Source organism: Oculina patagonica, chromosome 6, assembly GCF_052425735.1.
Source record: "Oculina patagonica isolate OP01 chromosome 6, crgOcupat, whole genome shotgun sequence".
In the NCBI taxonomy this organism is placed as follows: Eukaryota; Metazoa; Cnidaria; class Anthozoa; order Scleractinia; family Oculinidae; genus Oculina; species Oculina patagonica.
Window position 1 is genome coordinate 3,590,643 of NC_135763.1, and position 15,823 is coordinate 3,606,465.

At 39.8% G+C, this 15,823-nt stretch overlaps 1 protein-coding gene across 1 annotated transcript; it reads right to left on the reverse strand.

Moving 5' to 3' along the window:
- Positions 1–2,209: 2,209 nt before the first annotated feature.
- Positions 2,210–4,616, reverse strand: LOC144658950 (centrosomal protein of 162 kDa-like). Its single transcript, XM_078519462.1, has 2 exons — positions 3,606–4,616; positions 2,210–2,754 (listed from the first exon to the last, which is right to left on the reverse strand). The coding sequence occupies exons 1-2, from the start codon at positions 4,614–4,616 to the stop codon at positions 2,395–2,397; spliced, it is 1,371 nt and encodes a 456-aa protein (XP_078375588.1). The 3' UTR covers positions 2,210–2,394.
- Between the last annotated feature and the right edge of the window lie 11,207 nt (positions 4,617–15,823).

Consider the following 15,823-nt stretch of genomic DNA (forward strand, 5'->3'; position numbering starts at 1 on the left):
GGGGGCGGCTGCGGCCGAGAAGACCCTGGGAACGAGTTTCGAGCTGTAATCACTGATTCAGCTCAAGTTTTCCTTGAGCCACTCGCAGGGGTCTATTTCGAATTTTCCGACGAACAGCTCTATCCCTTTCATATGGGAGTCCTCTTCCCCTCTCCCCCCCTTCCCCCCTCCCCCCCCCTGACTCCTTTCGTTAGCTGACTTGTTGTGCAATGCCGGACGACTTTATCCGGATCGGCTTCCATCAATCCGTTGGGTCCTTCACACGTCAGTTCGCATTATGTTTTTCCATAGCGCGGTGCGGCTGCCTTTAGTAAATAAATAGTAAAGGTAGCTAACCTAAAATACCATGCCCTCCTTTAGGCGGAACCAGCCTTAACAGCTTTAACCTCGTCCCCAGGGTCTTCTTCGCTTTCAATATAGCGGCTGGGCCTCAGCCACCATCTTGAAAGAACAGTGGGGCAACCTCCCCATCCCCTCCCCCCCCCCCCCCCCCCCCCCCTGTACTCTATCAATAATTTTTTCTTAACATTATTTTTTTTTTTCTTTTTTATTTTTTTTTTTTTTTTTTTTCCTTTTAAAAGAAAACCCTTTTATACCCCACAAAAAAAAACAAAACACAAAAAAAAAAAAAACAAACAAAACCACACAAAAAAAGCCCAAAAAAAAAAAAAAAAAAAAAAAAATGAAAAAGAAAAAAAAAAAAAAAAAAAAAAAAAAAACTCGTCAGGGTTGGTAAATTCCCGCGACCTTCTAAAATCTGTCTAATTTGTATCGTGTGTTTTCCTTCCACGATGCCGAAAAAGACCCAACGATCCAGTGTTTTGTTTCTTTGGCTGGGGACTGACGTTAAAATTGAGCTCGATAATTAAAAGTTTTTAGCAAAACATTTGTCACATGCTTCGTTTCTGAGGTGAGTCACTTCAAAGCCTCGGTTAGGTAACTGAGCGCTTCTGGTTAGTGCGGTCAAGTACAAAATGGCGTCATTGATAAAAGATCCAGAAAACTTGTCATTTTTATTCAGGCTTTAAGATCTTCATTGTTTGGAATCCAATAACGTGGGTCAGGTACGTTGCAGCGTTGTAAGCGCAGCCAAAAAACACATTTCACTGGCTTTGGCATTTTGTTCTGGAAGAAAATTTCGCCCAGAACAAACCGCCAATCTAACCATCCCAGAAATCCTAGCGCACGAAGCTTGTTTTCACTAACTCTAAGCCGTATGGAGCTTTCACTTTATTGCGGAAGCAATAAAGCACCCTGTCAAGTTGCAGCTAAACCCATTTTGATTTGTAATATTTGATCTCTCGCAATGGTTTTATAAAACCGATGTTGCTAGACTTAACATTAAGAGACAAGACAGATATAGCTTTAACGCTGATGGTTCGTCATCTCATGAAAAAAAAAAAAACGTGAGCGAAGGACAATAGGCTAATTTCGATAAATCAAAATTCCAACTTGGCTTCGAGGCTAAGGGAAAAAATAATAATTGATTCGTCTCTTATAAACGTCGATTTGATTTCTTTTGCTTTATTTTCCTGCGCCTCGAGTTATATATGGAAATTGGCCTATGCCGACGATCATGCTTCGAGGACAGCGTGACCTTGTGGTAAGGGCGCTGATCCCGGGTTCAAATTTGTTTAATTATTTTCAGTGTAAAATGCATTAACACTTAAATATAGTGATTTATTTATTTTATTTTTTTATTTATTCGAAAAATTGTCTCATGAGAGGTTGAAGGCAACAGCGCTTAACTCTGTAAGGGATACCTTTGGAATCGCTTTTTTAATGTCCCCTTCTTGGTGTTCCACTGCTGCTACCTCGTCCCCAGGGTCTTCTCAAAGACGAGTTTTCAAAATGGCGGCTCGTCGTGAGAAGACTCTGGCACTCCGCGTCCAGCCGCCATCTTGAAAGCGAAGTAGACCCTGGGAACGAGGTTGCCAGTCGGCTGCCACTGTTGGATGATTCTCAAACTAGACACAACCCTCTTCTTGATGTTCGATCTGTAAACAAACTTAAGCTAACCACCTTTCTCGTGTTCGAAATATTTCTTCAAAAATTCTACACCGTGAAACACGAATGGTAGTGAGTGACTCTGAACTGATTATATTTTGATATCAATAAATAACGGTAACCTGAACCATAAATAGAGTACACGACAGGAATGGTTTGTTAGTGTCATAGGAATGGCTCGATACTTCTACTTAACTCGGGTTTCATCCACAGACTTAGATGATGAAGTCACATTGCACGGCATAGTAAACAAAACCTTATGTTTGTTCAATAGCTTTTGTTTAGGGTGGTCACCCACTGGATCATATTAGGTGACTTGAGATTTGACTCTGGTTTACGTTTTGACCAAAAAAGGGTGCAGACATTTTACAATCAAAGAGGAATTTCTTACGGCGCAAACCCCCCTCCATTCTGCAAGGGTATGACCACACCCTGGCGTTTCAGTTCACTTAGCACCTCAAGTATAGCGTCCAGTTCACATCGAAATTTATCAATCTCTCGATTTTTCTGTCGAACGACTTGCCGCCATCTTGCTTCTGTTTCGTCTTTCTCGATCTTTGCAGTGAGATGCGTTTTTTCTATAATCCTCTGTAAGTCTACTTCTCTTTGAGAGTGTCTTTGTTCAAGAGCAGTTATTTTAGTCTCCAGTGAGTCGAAGTGGTTCATTTCTGGTGTGAACATCTGTTTAGCGCGTCTTAGATCCGCCTGAAGTTGATTCACTTGCTGCTGGAGAGACTCCTCGCGAACCTAACATAAAGTAGGAAACGATTTGCAATAAGCAATTTTAAAAAATAGTTTAAACACATTTATTTACATTAACGATTTTATAACAAGCAAGATATATTTTCAAGTAAAAAATTTTTTTCTGAGTTTTGTGTTCCTTTTTAAGAAATTGCAAGAAAGCCTGGAAAATTAGGGTTTCAACAGGATTTCAAAAAATTTCCGCGAAAACCAATAACAAGCGGACACCGTTCGAACCAGAAAGAGTTTTCAGGAGTGGTCTCCGCTAACGGAATGTCCTCCTGGGAGAGGTCTCAGTTAGCGGGGATTCCACTGTGTAAAACGATTCTTATGACCGAACATTGGATGGATTCATCAAAAATAAAAATCATACAAAGCGATATTCTGACCTCAGCTGCTTCAGACGTCAGTTAAAAAACCTAAAGGTCACTGTCAGTGACGGACACTAGTTTTGCTCCGAATTCTAATTTCATCATTAGGAATAGCTTTGGGGCTTAGAGCAGTTTTCACTTGAGTGTCGTAAAACCAAAACCAAAACCAAAACCAAAACCAAAACCAAAGTAATTACTCTGACCAATCACAAACGACACAGACAATCCAGGGAACCAATCAAAACTCGAAGCAAATACATGTAGCTGGTACGAAGCGCGGGAAAACGTGCGCGAGCGAGTCGCGATTGGTTTTGGTTTTACTCCTGATTGGCCGAGAAAGTGGCGCGAATTTTTTAAACCAATCACCAAGCGTAGTGAACGCAAAACCAAAGCAAACGCAAAGTACTTTCGACACTCAAGTGAAAACCGCTCTAAAGAGTAAAAAACTGGCGCTAGAAGGTTCTTCAACCAAAACCCTCGCCTTACCTTAGTTGCCGCCATAGCCTCTGCATTAACAGTAACATCGGCCATCTTAGCCTTAAGTCTCTGAATAACTATCTCCTGTCCCGCTAGCTGGCTCTTAAGCTCTGCTACTTTAGAAGATCCGTGCTCGGCAGCAAATCCAGCCTTTAACTGTTCCACGTCGCGTTTGTGTTGAGCCTGTACACTTGCCAACTGGTCAGCTGCCTCCTCCCGAGAGAGCCGGGCACTTCGTTCGGTCTCCGCTAGAGAAGCCTGGAACCGAACCCGCTGTTGATCCATATCGAGCGACATCTGCGAGACCTGCTCTTTGAGGCGCCTATTTTCTTGTATTAACTCTTCCACTCGCGTATCTGGTTTGGGGCTGGTGTGCTGTTCCACTCTGTGCCCCTCCGAAGCAAGCATCTGCTCTCTCTCACGCTGCAATCGATTGCATGTCTGCCTCAAATCCTCCAATTCTAATTCCTTGTTTTCGAGTTTTTCCTTGAGAGGTTGAACTACGCTAGTTAAATCGTCACTTGGTAGTTTTTCAAGCTCAAGTCGTCTCCTACGGCTGGCCTTTCCGCCTGAAGTGTCTTGTGCTGTCGCTTTAGATAAAGCGTCCTGAAGAACTTCAATTTCAGTCTGAAGTTGTTGAACTCTTTCATCATTCGCTTCACGTGCTCTTTGCAGTTCCTCCTCAAAGACTTTAGCTCGCGTGTTTGATCGGGACGCCTTTTCATACCGTTCATTCGCGCTTTGTAAATCGTTTTCTAAGTCTTTAATCCTATCCTCGTACTCCAGCCTCAATGCATTGTATTTCTGTTCTATGCAACGTATTCTCTTACTGGCTTCCTCGTCTTTATCCTCGAGCTCAGTTTCCAGTTTCTTCATTCGGTTCTCGAGGAATGCATAAGTCGGAGACTGTTTACGAGGTGACTCGGTCGCCACAGCCTGCGCCTGGCCTGGTGCCGAGGCAGCCGCGTAGATGAGAGCAGGCAAGGAGTTTGGGTAGCGCCGTTTAATGATCTCTTCCATTTCACGGACCTGTAAAGAAGATCAGAGAACCCTCGGTCTGAGTAAAGCTTGCAGTGAACGGCGACGACAGTCTTTGACACTCTGATTGGTTTTCTACAATTCTCAGCGTATCAAAGAGCAACAACTACACGATTAATTTAAAGACCCCTCCTTCCAGATCTTCTAGGTCAATAAGTGGCAGAGCCAAGATAAATACATCAAAAACATGTCAAGAAAATAAACAAATCAAAACGTTCTTATTAATGGGGCTATGTCATGCAATTTTAGGCAATTTCGGCACCGACCACCTGGTCATAGTATTAACTAAAATACCGGTATCACAATAACGGCCTTAAACTGAAAAAGAACTCAGAAGAAACACAGAAAGGCCAAAAAGGGGCATGAAAGGGCAATTAGAGAAGATTAAAACGGATTGCGTTCGGGTAAACTTGGAAAACGTCGGCCCGAAGTTTTTCAAGTTTATCTCAATTTGTATGTCATTTACAATGCTCGAAAATCATCGTTGTTTGTTATGTGGCCGTGATTTTGCCAATAAATGACTTTTGCTCTGCCAATTTAAGGTGGCTCCATAGGGTTTTGAGATATTACGGCGCGCGCACAAGTGATGTAACCAAAGAGATCATTTTCGCGTTATTTTTTAAACTAGTTAAATAAAAGCTGCCGAAATATTAAAACAAAGACTAAAATATGTTGTGCATTATTCTTTTTTAAAATAACGGACTTTGTTTTTGAGCTACATCTACTCAAAAAGTCCTATTTTTTAGTTTTTTTATGGCTTTGATCTTAAATTTCGTTTATTTTCTTCGGTGAAATTTTTTGAAATTCTCCCAACGGATTGAATCTGATGAGAAGGAACTTTTAAAAACAAAAAAAGTAGGGGTTGTCCAGGTCGTTTTTGAGTTTTTGGTTATTTTGTGTTTTTTTGACTTAGCAAAAAAACTGGCTTACAAATTTTTTAAAAAAAACGGCAAAAAGGGCAGTTAAAAAGGTATAACATATATGCCAAATTTTAAGGAATTTCACCGAAGGAAACTCTAGTAAATACCAGGGAAAAATTTTCTATTTTCGTCCGAATAACAATTACGTCATCAGAATAGAAATTGTCCAAGATCGCTATTTGAGCATGCGCGAACTTTCGAACCATACGAGTTGATGTGTTAAGACGAGCGTTCCCCGTTTTTGTCGGTTTTTGTGCGAATATCTGTTAACCCAAAGATTAGTTAGAGACATACCTTAATCCTTTATGTAGCAGAATCTCTGAAATTCTACTCGAAGTATCTTACAATCGCGGAGACTATTCTTTATTAATCGGGCGTGGCCGATTTATAGTTTACCCTTTGGTCGTCCTAGAGCGTAGTCTCCTGGCGCGGCCAAAAAGACGGGGATAGCTTGGGGTTGCTACAAAACCGCTACGGGTGACGCATACCGCAATGGTTTTCATTTTAGTTTTGACAGGAAATCGTTGCAGGCACACTTGGTCGACTTTTGGGTTAATGTGTAATCAGGTTGTGTTTTTTTTGCTTCGGCGGAAGGACAGAGAAAAAAAGCTTACGGGGCAAAGTACAGTATGGGGCCCAGTTCTCAGCCACTTTTGACGTAAACTTGTATTTCTTACCTCAGAAGAACCGCAGGAACTTGAAATTTCTCCCAGAGCTAGCTACATTATTCAGCTTTTGGTGTAAAGCTATCGACCGGTCAAAAATTAATTTGCCCGAGCAATAATAAAAATAAAAGCTCCATTTGTGGGCCCAGTTCTCGGCCACCTTGGCCCAGTTCTCGGCCACTAAAAAGCTTGTGCGTAATTATCTGTAAAAAAATGCTCAATTAATTTTCACAGTCATAAAATCACTCTGTAAACCTATTTATACTATATCGATCCCAAATTATTTTTGTGATGCTTTGTTTTACTTTAGAAAAGAAGGATTTTAACGCGCCTAGTTGCCTATGTGCAGGTTCTGGCAAAACCGCATTGTGTGACCCGTGCATTTAGATGGTTTATTTTGCAGTGAAAAGGTCTTGAAAGATTTAGGTGTTGTAGAAATAATAGACAAGACAAGAGTCAGCTAAAAACTTAGAGATAAGATTGAATTTTATTTTTAAAACATTTATTTCTTTCATTCTGGCAGCAGCAGATGAAATTATATTAAAAACCAAGCGCTAAGCTGTGATAGCGAGCAGGGTGGCCGAGAACTGGCAAATACGCAAACTTCGCAAGAAAAAATTTCGAAGTAAATTAAGACCAAAAAATACAACGGTTCAACGAAAAGTTAACTAAAGCAGAAAGCTGAATTATTCTACGTTTCACATGCCAAAAATTAGCTCGTATGGTGGGGGCTTTTGGATAAAATACGAATTTAACTACATCCATGAATTTGGAGCCGTAAACAAACAACTTTTTCGGGAATGCAAATTCACCTACCTCCGCGTAAACTCGACGTGTGAGCTTTCTATATCGAATTGAACGATCAAACTCAAGATACTTAAAGCACATGAATCAGTCTATCGTTTGAAGGAAATACCTTTTTCTTTTGATTCAACTGGAGTGTGAAAAAACGCGTTAAACACAAAGTGGCCGAGAACTGGACCCGGCCGAGAACTGGGCCCCATACTGTACTGATATCCACCATTGTGAAATTGCACTTACTTTGACAAGTTAAAGTTATTTTTGTAAATGAAAAGGGTAACGTCATTGATGTCACGCAGTGTTTTTTTTAGCAAACTAGATGGTTTGCTGGTTTCTGACTATGAATGGGGGTGTGATCTTGCGGTATATTTTTTGAGCCTGACTCCGCCGTAAAACTTTTTTTTTATTTAGCAAGAACTGTGTCGATTTTCATTTCTGAACAATTGGTCGTCAAGTCGTTTGTCACAAAGAGTAGAATGTTTGTACAGCATGTTTTGGAATTATTTTAGATTTGGTTAGTAAGACGCTTCTGAAGACCTGAGCAAAACATTGGGAATGTACAGTATTAATAGGAACTTGAATGGAATTTTTCACAAGTTGGATAAAGGTATCAACTGAAAAAAATGGAATTCAAAATGAGAACTTGGATTTTGTTGTAATTAAATTTTATCGCGGATTGGATGCATAATAGTCAGGTGCCCAGGAGTCCAAAATGTGACACCCACGGGCATTTTTGTCTGATTTTTGGCAACATAGCTATTTTTACTAAATCGAGTACGCTGATTTCGAAAATCAATGTTGCCAAGCTTAATTCTTGCGTTAAGATGATGTTTTGAAACATTTAATTATGACGTCATGGTCCAAATAAGGAATTTTCTTTCCTTTAGCTATTTTAAGCATAATACATCCAGAAATTCATTTAAAGCATTGTTAGTGTGCTGTAAAAATGATTTAAAGAATTTTCTGAGAGTTTTTACGCTGTTTCTGTGAAAATCAAGCCCTTCAGTGACAATTGACCACGCCCTCTTAAACAAAATTCACCCTATCGCGGGAACCTTATCACCGGTGTAGTTTTGTTATTTTGTCAAAGAACAAATGCGATTTTTGTATTAACAAATCGCTATAGTTGCATTAAGAAAGAAAAATATTGTCGTTGTGCCACGCTGAAGCTACGAGCTAGCAAGCATCAAGAACGACGCCATTACAATTTTTCCCTTGTTTCAGCATTTCGTTTAAGTTTTGTGATAAAATAAATGAAAATAACATCATAGTTAATGTCATAATATATCATCGTTGTTATAGTTAGAGATAAAACTTTATTGTTCGTCTTGTATATTGCTGAATCTAACTTATTTCACAATGCACTTTGTCTGTTATAGGATAAAGACTTTGGTTGAACGCATGTAAAATTTACGAATTCAAAATGATCATAACATTGCTCCTTGCTTTCAGTTTTAAATCTGTCTATAATATTTTTAATCAATATCGGTAAATATTTTTTTATATATCTTCTGAACTTTTTTAAAAACACTGAACTAATATTGCTTTTCAAACAAGTTTCTTTAAAGCGCTTTAGCGCAGCTTGATATAGAAATTAGCGTCGGTCTTGGTGCATCTACACAGCCCAGTGCACATGGCATGCGTTTTTCTAAATTCATAGCGAAGAGGCACATATATAGCCAGTGGTCAGATCGGATTTCTTACATTCAACAAACGTTTTCTGCGGAGGTAGTGGTGTCAGCTTCGAGGACAACTTCGCCGACCGAGAAGAGAAGAACAAAGTGTTCTGTGAAAACTCTCCACAGATGAAAGAGGTGCTGTTACAGCCGGTGATGGTGTGTGATCGTAACAATGAACTTGACGAGTTATTAGGAAGATTTGCTGAGACATCCTCTGACGTTATTTACGTTGGATTGTCTTAAGTTCCTGCCCATATCCACACTGTTGATGAGAGCTTAGCGCGATCGATGTGCCAGGAGAAGTAACAGCAAGTCTGTGCCTCGAGTGGAAACTATTATGTTGTCGACATGCCCGCTATGACTGACTGCATATCGAACAAACTTCGTATCGGCTTCCTCTTGGTTGGATCTCAAAAAGGCTACATCTAGGCCAGGATCTGAGCAGAATCCACTTCGTATGAAAAACCACCAGATATACTACGATTGCAGAGTCAGTGCCTGCGAGATAAGTTCATCTGAGAGAATCCGTGCAAAGTCCGCTTTGTTGTCTGCTAGTGCCAAAAATGCTCGCCACTTCATCGGCCGCAACTGAACCTCTCTTACGTACTTCAATGACTCTGCTCACAGGCCGCGCCGTGTTCTCGGAGCGTCGACTTCTTGTCGTTGCTTTTATGGAGTGCCTCCCATCGAATAACACATCAATCCTCTGGTATCCAGGACCTTTCCGTAAAACAGTGTTCACGTAACATTCCGCAAACCCACCGAAAGCATTTGCATTTTTTGGTTTGTCAATAGCTGCCACCATAATTAGTATGCTGCCACCAGGGCGAAGCCATCGAAGAACAAACTGACTCTAGGCACTTGACCTTTTCTTCTGAGAAGGTCTTCTAAAATTGACTTGTTTCACACTTGTGGGGTTCATTTCTGCGAGAAACAGTGGCACCGGCTTTATACCTCAGATGCTACAATATGGCTTGCATGTTTATCTCGCGCCTGCCTTCATACACCGTCACTAGACAACATAGAATACTCTGGTTTCCATGCAAATTTAAAGTCTTTCTCTTTTTGCGGCTAGTTGCAGCACTTTTAACTTCATAAAGGCTGGCAAATAGAGGTGGATTATTCTTGCGAACAGGGTCACGAAAGTTTGTCTTCCATCCCTTCTTCCCGTTCCCGTTCTTCCTCTCTGTCTGAAGATAGTAGCCTCCATTCCACGAATCGTTCAAGCTGAGTCTGTCCAATAGAAAGATCTTGTTTTATTTCTAGAGTTACGAGATCTTTCTTGGCAAATTTTTTTTTCTCATTTGTCCGTGACAAGAACAACCCGGATTTTGTTGTGTGGAATGTAGAGAATTCTCAGCTTCATTATCTTGCTTCTGTCTCTCCTTGCCACTCTCTTTGTGGATAAAAGCAGTCGTTATGGTGTATGTCAAACATCGCTGATGTTTGTGGAGCAATTCAATTACAATTATCTATTAATACAAGAATCACATTCATTTTTAAACAAAATGATAACACTATACCCGCGCTAAAGTGAATTTTTATGGGAGGGCGTGGTCAATTCTCACTGGACGGCTTGATATTCATAGAAACGGTATAAAAACTATCAGAAAATTCTTAAAATCATTTTACAGTATACTTATAATGATTTGAACGAATTTCTGGATGAATTATGCTTAAAATAGCTAAAGGAAAGAAAATTCCTTATTTGGACCATGACGTCATAATTAAATGCATCAAAACATCATCTTAACGCAAGAATTAAGCTTGGCAACATTGATTTTCGAAATCAGCGTACTCGATTTAGTAAAAATAGCTATGTTGCCAAAAATCAGACAAAAATGCCCGTGGGTGTCACATTTTGGACTCCTGGGCACCTGACTATAATATCACGGCTTTGAAAGTCTTCAAATAATTAGAAAGGTTCCTTTCTTCCTTTTGATCTTATTGTTATTTTCATGTATTGATTATTCGAAAGTGGTTTTCGTTGATACGAAAAAAAAACGGGTTTTCACTGAATTGCTTGAAGTATTTTTAGACGTGATAATATTGGCTTAATCAAATTACATTGTGCACGAAATATTTGTTATTCTTTTGTCTTGAAACTTTGAGGAAATTGAAATTTTTGTTTGACAGTAGTGTATGAAAGGCATTTTATAGAACTGAATAAAAAATAAGAAACATTGATAAAGGTTATTTCAAAGATTTATTTTGCCTGATTTTGAAGGGTTTCAGGAGTTTTAAAGAGTGCTGGTAAACGGCTGTATGTTGTTTGTGATTACGGATCTTATTTAGTTTCGAACGCTCTAATTTTTGAAAGGTTAAAACAGGTTAAAACCGGGCGGTTTCATGAGTTTTTTGGGTAGAAAGGTACGGTGGTGGTCAAAAGAAAAATGTTTAGAAAGGAATGACTGTAGTAGCACGTAAGTCGGAGGTTTGCGTGAGTCACGGGGTATTTCCGGCGTCATAACGGCATGTTTTGTTTACTGAAAGATACACTCGACGTTTTGTTAGCTTAGTCGGCTTGGGAAACTATTTTAAAAATGAATGTTGTAATAGTTAATTAATAGTAATCTAGAATTAACCCACTCTCGATTGGAGTCTGTTCTGGATTCGCGCTACCTTTTCGCCGCGAAGGAATTTTGTAAAATTTCGCTAGTGGAAAGAGGTACTGTAAGAACAGTATCAATAACTCAAACGGAGGAACTTCTTTGTAGCTCTGAATTAAGACGTATGATAAAATTTTAGAATAAGAAACTCTCGATATATGGTTTTCATATTGTTTTTGTCAATTTCCTTTTGTGGCAGATTTTTTGAGAATCAGCTTTTCTTTCGTGTGATGACAGACACAGGACAGAACGAGAGGTGGATGAGAAAGATGCCGAAGATGAATAGGCACCGAAAAACGAAAAGAACCGTCAAGGACTTATCTTTAGAGGGCGGGGAGTTTTGGCATACTGTATTTCGAGGACTGGACTGGACTAGTAAAACGCGGACTAGTAAAACGCGGACTTGTAAAACGAGGACTAGTATAACGCGGACTAGTAAAACGCGGACTTGTAAAACGCGGACTAGTAAAACGCGGACTCAGGTAAAACGCGGACTTGTAAAAGGCGGACTAGTAAAACGCGGACTAGTAAAACGCGGACTTGTAAAACGAGGTCTAGTAAAACGCGGACTTGTAAAACGCGGACTTGTAAAACGAGGGCTTGTTAAGCACGGACTTGTAGAACGCGGACTTGTAAAACAAGCGCTTGTAAATCGGATAAAACTAAACGGTTTAGCGAGCGAAACAATTTGTGTTTGAAGCTCTTGTGTGTTTCTTCGACGGCATATTTCTAGCTTTTTTGAGCACTCTATGGTCTGTTTTAGCGTGAAGATGTTTTGCAGTATAGCACATGTTCGTTCTGCAAACCCCTACTAAAACAACGGGATTGATGCTATGAGTTGTGTGTATATGTTTCTTTCTTTCCACTACTTGACGTCTGTTGAGTGCAGTCGTTTGTATTGCTCGCACGAGGTAGAACGGGGCCCGTCCAGAAATCAACAGTCAATCGTAAATAAAGGTGACAGGCCTACACGACTCCTACGTTCGTGACATTAGAATATTTGCCGTTAAATGTTTAAATTCGGTCTTTCGACCTTATTTGCTTCTGACTTCTTTCTGAGGGTACTGTTTTAATTTGGGGGCAGTATGTGGTAAATAAAGGTGACGGGCCTACACGACTCCTACGTTCGTGACATTAGAACATTTGCCGTTATATGTTCAAATTCGGTCTTTCGACCTTATTTGCTTCTGACTTTTTTCTGAGGTTACTGTTTTTTTGAGACATTATGTATTGAAGAGAGCCGTAAGATGATTGTGGCCAAGGAATTCGAAGTGTCTAGAGGCGTTTTACAAGTCCGCGTTTTACTAGTCCGCGTTTTACTAGTCCAGTCCAGTCTACAAGTTAAAGACACATCAAGACCACCCCACTGTGAATTGCCATCGCACAGACAAAATTATAGTCAATATCTTATGTGTTTTTAAGAGAATTACATAAGAACCAAGGCATGTCTTGTCTTGCCTTACATTGACATGCAATAATTTGGAAATACTAAGCTCGTAACAGTTTAAGACAGAATCCATCAGGAATTTGAGTAACATTAATTTTAGTTACGCAAAAATTGAGCACCAGAATAATTTAAATCCTTGTGTTCTTTCATACCTTGTTAAAGGCTTTACATGTGATAACACCAACATAACACCAACATCAGTTCTTTCTCAGTGGGGATTGAAGAAAAAAATGGAAACATCATCACACAGTTGACCCCCATGCAAAAACATTCCAGGATGTCACGGGACTGTTTGGTGTCCGTCTGCCAATTTCTAACTTCAAATTCCAATGTTAAATTCACATTAAATTTTCAATTTTTCTTAGTTGTCTAAATTTTACTAATTCTTTTAAAAAAAACTATCACCTGCCAAACATCCCCAAAAATCACTCAAAAAATTACAAAATACCGCAATACATAGATACATGGGATGAGTGAAGTTTCCTTGGATTCCTTGAAACACCAACAAGATATTTCCGTTTAAGGTGGCTGATAATGGGTTTCAGTATTTCCCAGTCCTTATACTTTGGTTCAGGACTGAAAGCCTTCATCAATTGCTATTACAGTAATGGTATGAAACAAATGTTCAATCATTCATCAACAAGTTGTGATCATTTTCTTGACAATAGTAGTTCCCCGGTAAACAGTTGTAGTACTGTCCCATCAAAGTGCAATGCTTGGAAAATAACGAAAAGCACACGACCTTCAGGTGAAACCGCACCTTACAGTATTACCAATACACTGCACTTTGCTAAGTCTTAAAACTTTACATTGTCTATAGTCGTCTACTTCAATCGTTTATTTGTATTGTGTGAGATACATTTATAAATTGAAACCATCATGTCATTAAGTAATAATGCAATCTCGACAACGTTCTAGATATTATATTATGCACACTAATACAGCTCATGCAAGCCCTGTGACTTACACAAACACAGTCGGACTGAGTGCTACTTAAGTAACTGCTTCGTGGTTTCTGCTGTACTGAACCCTGCCTTTCAAGGCAAAGCGCCCGATTTTAAGCTTCTCAAGCTTCTCAATGTTCTTGTTTTCTCTTTTGCTTTCGATCGTACGAACTTTACAAAAGCGGCCAGAAGCGCCGCGAACGTTGGAAACACCTTTTTAAGGTTTTAGAAACGTTCTCTGGTTAAAAATTTAAAAATATAAGCTTTCGGCTGCCAAACTGCAGCCTTAAACGAATGATAAAAATGGCGCGAATGAATAAATATATAGGGTAAAAATGTGTGAAAAAATTACAGAATAAAAATGCGTAAAAAGGTGACAAGGAAAATAGTGAGAATATGATAATAAAAGAGAACTATTTTAAAAGAATAGAATATTGTGGAGGTAATGACCTAGCATTGTTGTCCGCTTCAGTTGTCATGGCAGTGTGCCATGACTCAAGAGTTTTTCGCACGCGATAGTCTCCTTTGTCAATGACTCTTGCATTTTTGAAATCAATTTGATGGTCATTCATCCATGCATGGTTTGCAATGTTCGATCCTTTGTTACAATGTTTGACGTTTCTGATGTGTTCTTTTCTTCGCGTCTGTAGACATCTGCCGGTTTCTCCAATGTAACTCCAATTACAGTCATTACAAGGAATCTTGTAGACCACATTTGTTTGAAGGTGGCTGGGAGGTCTGAATTTTGGTGAAGGAAACTCTTGGTGAAGGGTTCTGTGGGGTCTGGTGACGACACGAATTCCATTGTTTTGAAGCAATCTTTTAAGCGGTTCGGTGAGGCCATTGATATAGGGCAGACAAGCCAAGTTAAATGATTCTGATGGCTCGACCCACTTAAAAAACAAACCAACAAGTTCCTCCGGAGAGGGAATTGTTTCTGTAGTGCGTTTTTTCTTTAAGATGTTAGAGATAATTGATTGGGGGTAGTCATTCGCTTTTAAGGCATCAGAGATATGTTTGACTTCACTCGATTTTGCGTCTGCGGTGCTTGGGAGGTTACACGCGCGGTTCAGAAGAGTGGAAGCTGTGCTGATTTTGTGTTTCTTCTCATGATGCGAGTTAAAGTCTAAATACCTGTCTGTGTGTGTAGGTTTTCTGTATACTTCGATGGTAATTTTGCCATTTTTTCTGTTAACGAGGGTGTCCAGGAAGGCGATTTGGCCATTGCTTTCAGTTTCGATGGTAAAGGAGATCTTGGGGTCGATGGAATTCAAAGTGTCGTGGAAGGCTGAAATGGCGTCTCTCTTGATGATGACAAAGCTGTCGTCCACATATCTTTTCCAAATTTTGGGTGGTACCGTGGAATTAATCAGAGCTGAATCTTCAATTACCTCCATGCAGAGGTTAGCTACAACAGGGCTAACCGGGCTACCCATTGCACAGCCGTGGATCTGTTTGTAGGTACAGTCGTTGTAGACGAAGTAGTTGTTTGAAAGAACAAATTCCAAAAGGGAGATGATGTCATCAGTAGTGAGATTTGTTCTGGAGGTTAATGTAGTGTCATTATTGAGTTTATCGCGAATGTAGGTGCAAGCTTTCTGGGCCAGCTGTGGTACCACAGTTTGAAACGTGGTTTAGAGAGATTTACCCTGATTTGGCTTTTACTGAGTTTATCGATACGTTACAATACGGATAAAAGATCAATGTAACGTCTTCCCGCGCGCGCTTACCCCCTTTTTTCTAGCTTACTCTTCGCGAAATAATTATCTCTCTAAGGGGTCTGTCACTGTGCCCCTGACGAGAATGGCAGACTTTCTGAGCTTTCATGACAATCTACTCCGATCCAGGAAAACTTATTAGTGAGCTCACTATTATAATTTCTTCAATATAACTAACAATGGTAATTTACCTAAGCGATAAAATTAAATAGGGACAACAGATCACTACTAAGTAAACCAGCATAGCCACTCATTGCGTCGGTTACTTGCACAAACATAACTATTAGGACTTTTTTCTTTACCATCTAGTCAGTAAACCCTCTAGTCAGTCAGTCTTATGGATGTTTTTCTGCACTTTCGACCTTCGTCTGCTCAGTCTGTTTGTTCAGACCTTTCACGTGCTTAT